The sequence below is a fragment of the Halichondria panicea genome, chromosome 11 (genome assembly GCF_963675165.1).
Source record: "Halichondria panicea chromosome 11, odHalPani1.1, whole genome shotgun sequence".
In the NCBI taxonomy this organism is placed as follows: domain Eukaryota; kingdom Metazoa; phylum Porifera; class Demospongiae; order Suberitida; family Halichondriidae; genus Halichondria; species Halichondria panicea.
Window position 1 is genome coordinate 5,121,710 of NC_087387.1, and position 6,782 is coordinate 5,128,491.

Consider the following 6,782-nt stretch of genomic DNA (forward strand, 5'->3'; position numbering starts at 1 on the left):
ATCTTGAAAAAATTCGCCTCCGGCGGGGCTGCCCTGGGCTTTCTAGCTAGCCCCCCCCTTTTGTTTTTCCTGGATCCGCCCCTGACCAGTATAATGACAAGAGCTGTCACAGCTGAAGCCTTCTAACTGAAGCCGAGAAGTTTCATCGCTGTTTCAAATGAATCTCTTTCTTGTTTTGTATAACGCTCAAGCTTGGAGACGAAAAGGATGAGATTGACTGACTCGATCTTTTTGATGCCCTTTTTCACTCTATCCTGTGGATTTTGCTTCTGGGAGAATCGAGTGTCTGCTACACTCACTGTGTCTACGAGTGCAACATTGAACTTACAATCATTTGTGACAAACTCACGAACGAAGGGCATCTAACATTGAAAGCATCAAAGCCAAGAATGGCATTTGCTACAGTAGACTTGCCTGCTCCTACTTGGCCGATAATCAAAATATTTCTTGTCTTAGAGAAAGTTGTCTGAGGCAGAATAGTTTTTTCTGTAGCTTGTTCTGTTCCAAAAGTACTTTCTGTAAAAAAAATAGTATATATTTAACATTGCATTGAATGCATGCAATGTATATATACCTGCAGGTGGATTCTCATAAGGTTCTCCAGCTTGGAGTAATAGATCTTGAAGATTTTTCGTACTGATTCTCTTCTTTTCCTCGACAAATGACTGTATATCTGCCGGAATATCATTCAATTGAGGCAGGCTGACCATATGGATTCCTTTCTGAGCAAAAGTGATTAGATTTACCGGTGGTAGACATGCTTGCAGCTCATGATCGAGATTTTTTTGAACCTTTGTTTTCGCGTCATCATTCAGCAAGTCACACCAAGTGACACAAACTGCAGTGATAGTACAAGTATGTAGTACTGACGTCAGTACGTAGTATATACTGGTATATGATTACACGAAACATTATACTGTTGCATATGCATGCAGTAGAGCCGTAACTATTATAATAATGATAACCACAGCTTCCTTTCTTCAGTTTTGAAAACTTACCATGCAGCTAAAGTAATATTTCATTGCCTATATAAATATACTTTCAGTATAACTATATACTCACCACAGTGATCATGGCTCAGCTAACAGCAACACTTATTGAGCATCGTGGTGTGATAGTCGTAGGTAAGAATGGAGCTGGAAAATCAACTATAGCGAATACACTTGCTAACAGAGAGGAAGAGATTTTTACTGTGTCATCTTCTCCTCAAAGTTGCACAAAAGAGTGTTCCACTCCTAACCATGAATTCCAAACTAAAGAAGAAAGCAAGACTTACCTAGTGAACGTGATGGATACAGTTGGTTTATTCGATACAGATGGTGTAACAAATAAACAAACGCGTTTTAACAGTGTACTAGTGAATTTGAGACCCTGGTTTTATTAAGCCCCAAAATTAAGTTCATATCCATTTTTCTGACCAAATGACTCTATTTCGATGATCGTTTCCCCTCCTTTCCCTTAGTGTCGTAACCAAACTTTTAACCACTAGTTTGGATACAAGGTCATGGTACAAGTATTGCATGCAGCGAGTTGCTTGTTGGTTGCTTGCAAATTTGCGGCAATCTGTTGCTTACGAATTGCCTGAAAGTTTCCTGGTGCCCTTAATAGATAATTATAGCATAAAACAAAAGGATTTGTGTTTGTATCATAACAATATATATCCTTTACTAAATCATGTATCGAGCGACCGTGTAACATGAAAGGGACTGTATGACTTTTATTACACACTTGTTACCTTGACAACATAACCAAAGTTGTAGAACCTGAAGTATAATTATAGGTTTGTACACTCAATAACCAATTACATAATGTTCACGGAAGTCGGTACAATATGTAAGTGTACAAATTTGTACAATATGGAAGTGTACAAATTTGTACAATATGGAAGTGTGCAAATTTGTACAATATGGAAGTGTACAAATTTGTACAATATGGAAGTGTACAAAATTGTACAAATAACCAATATGTTACTTTAGTCACATATTTACTCCCTTCAGATCTATTCCTCTACTGGAAAACCCTGGAAAATCCGGGATCCTAAGAACAGAAGGAAAACTGCTGTTTTACTATTTGGATTTACGCTATTGCAAACAGGAATTTTCTTTGCAAATGCACTATTGAGCAGTGACGAAACTGTATGCTAAGTTACAGTCATTTTTCCCCGAGTGAAGACCAGTGACACGTTATTCCACTAATCTGATAGTATTTATGTGTGTGTTTATGTGTTAGAAAGATAACATATTTATTTATTTATCTTCACAATGCAAGTACTACACATACTAAAGGTTGCAAATTGGCAAGTTGTGTCAATTATTACTCTATATTTTGTTTTTATTCGCATATCATAAAGGGAAGGTTAACTTCATAAGGTGTTATGTGTATATAGCTGTATTATTGTTCAGATGCTTTATGACATGCATGGGTCTATTCATCTCTATATAATTATTATTATACTGTTTTAAAGTATATACAGAGACAGCAACAAACCTGTATACTGACAGCTACATTTTTCTTTTAGTGTGCACTGCATGGGACCTCACACTAGAAGATAAATGTTACACTAAAAATATTCTGCGTGTTCAAGCACTGTTACATATAATTATATAACTACACCATTAATTATCACAGTGTTTGAAAATACAACAAAGACCAGCAGGTGCTATCACACTGTAAAAACAAGTGGGTCATTGTAACATACTAGTGGGTTAACAAAACTCGTGAGCGGTGGGTCACATGCACATGGGTCATATCCCCTTGAAAGACCAAACAAACAAACAAATGATATATGCCATAATTATTATGCTTGATCAGAGGCCGTGGCTACTAAATGTTGGAAGAGGAGGCCACTGTTCAAGAGAGGCGTTTATTAGGGTACTAACATGCACCCCAGCTAATTCAACAACCTTTATAGTTTGTCATCAACATTATTTTCACCTGAACTCAATTGCTTGATAATGTATGAGGGGCAAAGAGATTCCCTCTTTGGTTCGTGGCTGGTCAACATCACGTTTTAAACGAGGGTCCTAACGATAACATGCATGGAATCAATATCGATCGCCTGCTCACTTTCTACGTACTTGTGATCATGATTATATAATTATTCATTCTCCCTCCCCCAACAGTATACCTTTACACTGGATAAGAGGGTGGAAATGTTCCTTAAGAAGACAGCTGGGAAGACGTTACCAACTGTCGTGTACCCTGAACCGGCTCTACTGTAATAGGCAATGGACAAATGTTTCACTGTAGTGCCTGATAAATGGACAGGCCTGCATGGGTGCAGACGTCAAGCACTATATATAACATAGTATTCCGTGTGTCATGCAACGTATCTTGATGGTCGATATTTTGAAATGCAGTACAAAGGACACGAAATTATAATTAATTATAGCAAAAAAAATGTCTATCTCTAATATATTTATTAACACAAAACAATCAAATTGCGAACAGCAGTTATATAACTATAGAATACATTGCCTACGAAAGTTTAGGGGTAACTTTAAGTTAGCTAAATAAGACAGTTCATACTTCATCATTATTTATGGAGGAAATTTCTGTGTGTGTAACAATGGGATCACGGTTGACACTCGTAGGGGGAGGGGCTGATCTGTAGTCCTCTGTGGGGGGGCTAGTTAGTAGGGGGGTTAGTTCATCCAAGTAGGATAGTCTCAGCTGGTCAGACCTCATGGCTGATCTGATGATGGGAGGAGTGATGTAACGATTAGGGTCAGCTTCCTCCACGGTTCTATCAGTGTAAGGTGGGTCCACGGGGTGTCTTTGTTCATAGTCGTCGACTACTTCAAGAAATTGATCGTCATCGTTTACTTGCTGATACTTTTCCCGGCTATTATTAGCTCGTTGGAGTCTCATGTCTGCAACTCCAGATCTTAAGTTCCTTATGTTGTCCTCTATCTTCAGCCACATACTGAGCTTCTTGAGCACGGATTGGTAAAAATGGTAGCAAAGTGTTGTCACAAACAGAATGAATGATATAGCCATCGAAGTATCGGCTAGTACTGACTGATCTTTCTTTGTATCTTTGACATAGAAGGTGCCAAATGCAAAAATAGCAACATTGAGTAGATAGAGAGTTTCAAGGGAACCACAGAACTTATTTTTATAAGAACGATTATTCAGTAGTTTCCATCCAATCAGTCCAACTGATAGGACCCCAGATGATAGAATAGGGAGAGACGTGTCTGGAGCCATGGCAACTACTAGATTATGAGTAATCAGAGCAAAGAGGAGCAGTCCCACCCAATAGCGATGCTTGGGAGTGAATGGAGCATGGTATGCATCCATGAAGCCAATGTATTTTGTGTTCTCAGTCCATTTAAAAACCTTTGAACAGCGAGGAAACCATTGTCCAAAAACGAGCAATACAGTGAACAATCCACCGGCAATGAGAATTATGGCGGCTGCAACAAACCGAGGGATGTGATTGATAGTGAAGTATTTCACATTGCCATTGTACAGCCAAACTATTTCATTTGTATCATCAGGATACTCTAAGACCCTGTGTTGTAGTGCAGCAATGATAAAACGCAAGAATTTGGAATAAGAGAGTAGGACAAGTGTGCCTAGGGCAGCAACAGGATTCCTGTTGGAGAGGAGCTTTGCAAATGAGTTAAAGTACTTGCTCAAAATGATTACAAGAAACATTAGAAGAAACACGTAAGCTGGGAAGACAAGTTGAAGGAGTACTTTTGCTTGAGAGTTCATTCCATTGTAAAAGCATGTTTCGATTCCCATGTCAAGATTCACCCATGATACAAAAACTGTTAAAAAGTTGTTTAAATTAGGAAAGAAAATTGCTGTATTAGCAGCTACTATGTTGGCGTAGAAAATGAGGCCATGAATATTTCCAGTTGCTATAGTGATGTTGAGCACGAGAATTAAAGCAACTAGCAATATGCCAGCCAGCGCAAATGGAATTAGTAGAAGAAGGTAAAGATCAGAGCATTCTATACAGTTTGACGTGGCCAACACAAGACTTAGTCCTGGTTTACATTCTCCACACAAGACCCCAGTTCGATTGTAGGCACACTGTTCGTCAGGGTTGCTTAGACTGATGTTGACTGGTTTTCCTACGCAATAGTCAAATGTACAGTTACTAATAACATACGTTCCATTGGTGGTATTTATGAATTCTATCCATATGTTGGTATTACTTTCAAGCGTTATGGTACCATTTTTCTCAGAACAGTTTGTTATCGGATATCCTTGTTGCAAGAATGGATCACAGTCACACTTGCATTCAGTATCGGATCGAGTTGGTTTGAGTCCAATTGGGCATGTGCAGGGCAGAAAAGAAATATTGATAAGTTGTCTTGAAATTCCCAAATTAATGCATGGACCTTCAGCATACAGTTCCACTTGAGCAGAGTTGTCTTGTGAGAATACATTGTACTCTAATTCTGTGCACTGATCGCCAACTGTTTGTTTTTCTTGTCCTTCGTTGAGACGATCAAATCCACTCTCACTGACAACAGAACTGCGAATTGTGGCATTCATTGGATTTCCAACTTGGTCAACAGCCATAATGCTGATTTTAAACAAGTGTCCCTTTCTAGTAGAAATACTGCCATTATTACAAAAAATTACTTTAACAGGTCTCGAAGAAATTGATAACTCGCTGGGGGATTTTACGGTATTATTTATGTAATTCAATCCAGATCCATTTGAAGAAATGTGATATTCAGCAAGTTTACTTACTGTACACCTGTCCAATAGACCTCCGTAGATGTCTGCTCCTGACTGGGTAGCTGTGTTGTTAGTCATGAATGTGTTGAAATAGTTTGGATTATTGCCTCTCCCATACAGGTTAATAGTTTGAATAAAACAATCAACAAAAATGGTTTGTCTGGATTCTGTGCCCTCTCCTCTGCAGGTACCACTCTCAGTGTCATCCGCTACGAATATCCCCCCTCCATGCTGTGCCGAGTTGTTGTTAATCATTAACTTCACATACAATAATTGATAGTTAGAATTATTAGCCAGATATTCGAAGACTTCTTTAAACAGGTATAGTTTTGAACTTTGCTGTAGGTACACTCCACCTCCTTTAGCTTTAGCTGTGTTTGAGTCAATGTTGACATATGATTGAGTTAGTTTAATGGTTGTAGCTGCTGCATAAATACCTCCACCATTATTCTCTGCAATATTGTAAACAATCTCACTTTGTTTATTTGATCGGAATTCAACTCTACTGGAATATGCATAAATTCCTCCACCATCCTGGTGTGCTGTGTTGTGATAGATCTCTATTGGCTTGGTTATAAAGAGTGTACTCTCTCCTAGAAATATCCCTCCTCCAGAGGTAGCTGTGTTGTTGGTTATGATTGTTCTTTCTGTGTTAATGTACATTTCACTCTGGACTGCTTTAATGGCTCCACCCAACACACCACCACGATTGTTACTGAGTCTTGTAGGTCCGTTAAACTTGACTCGACTATTGAAAATATCAATCGCTCCACCATGGTCAGCACTGTTATTTGTCAACATGCTGTCGGAGAAGGACACATTACTTGAGTAAACACCAATCGCTCCACCAGAGCCAGCTCTGTTGTTTGTCAGTGTACTATTGGAGATTGACGCACTGCTTGAGGAAATATAAATTGTTCCACCAATGTCAGCACTATTGTTTGTCAGCACGCTGTTGGTGATGGACACCACACTGCTTAAAGAAACATAAATCGCTCCACCACTGTTATTAGCACCGTTGTTTGCTAGCATACTGTTGAAGATGGACACGCTGCTTGAGGAAATATAAATCGCTCCAT

The 6,782-nt window shown here is 38.9% G+C and overlaps 2 protein-coding genes across 2 annotated transcripts in view; one reads left to right on the forward strand and one right to left on the reverse strand.

Moving 5' to 3' along the window:
* LOC135343952 (uncharacterized) overlaps window positions 1-6,782 on the forward strand; it is a 162,586-nt gene that overhangs the window by 68,276 nt on the left and 87,528 nt on the right. The gene's annotated exons all lie outside the window — the stretch shown is intronic.
* On the reverse strand, window positions 3,377-6,737 carry LOC135343947 (uncharacterized). The gene has a single exon (XM_064540998.1). The coding sequence runs from the start codon at window positions 6,733-6,735 to the stop codon at window positions 3,523-3,525; it is 3,213 nt and encodes a 1,070-aa protein (XP_064397068.1). The 5' UTR covers window positions 6,736-6,737; the 3' UTR covers window positions 3,377-3,522.

Coding starts and splice junctions, on each gene's coding strand:
- LOC135343947 (XM_064540998.1), bottom strand. CDS start 6,735: ATGCTAGCAAACAACGGTGCTAATAACAGTGGTGGAGCGATTTATGTT.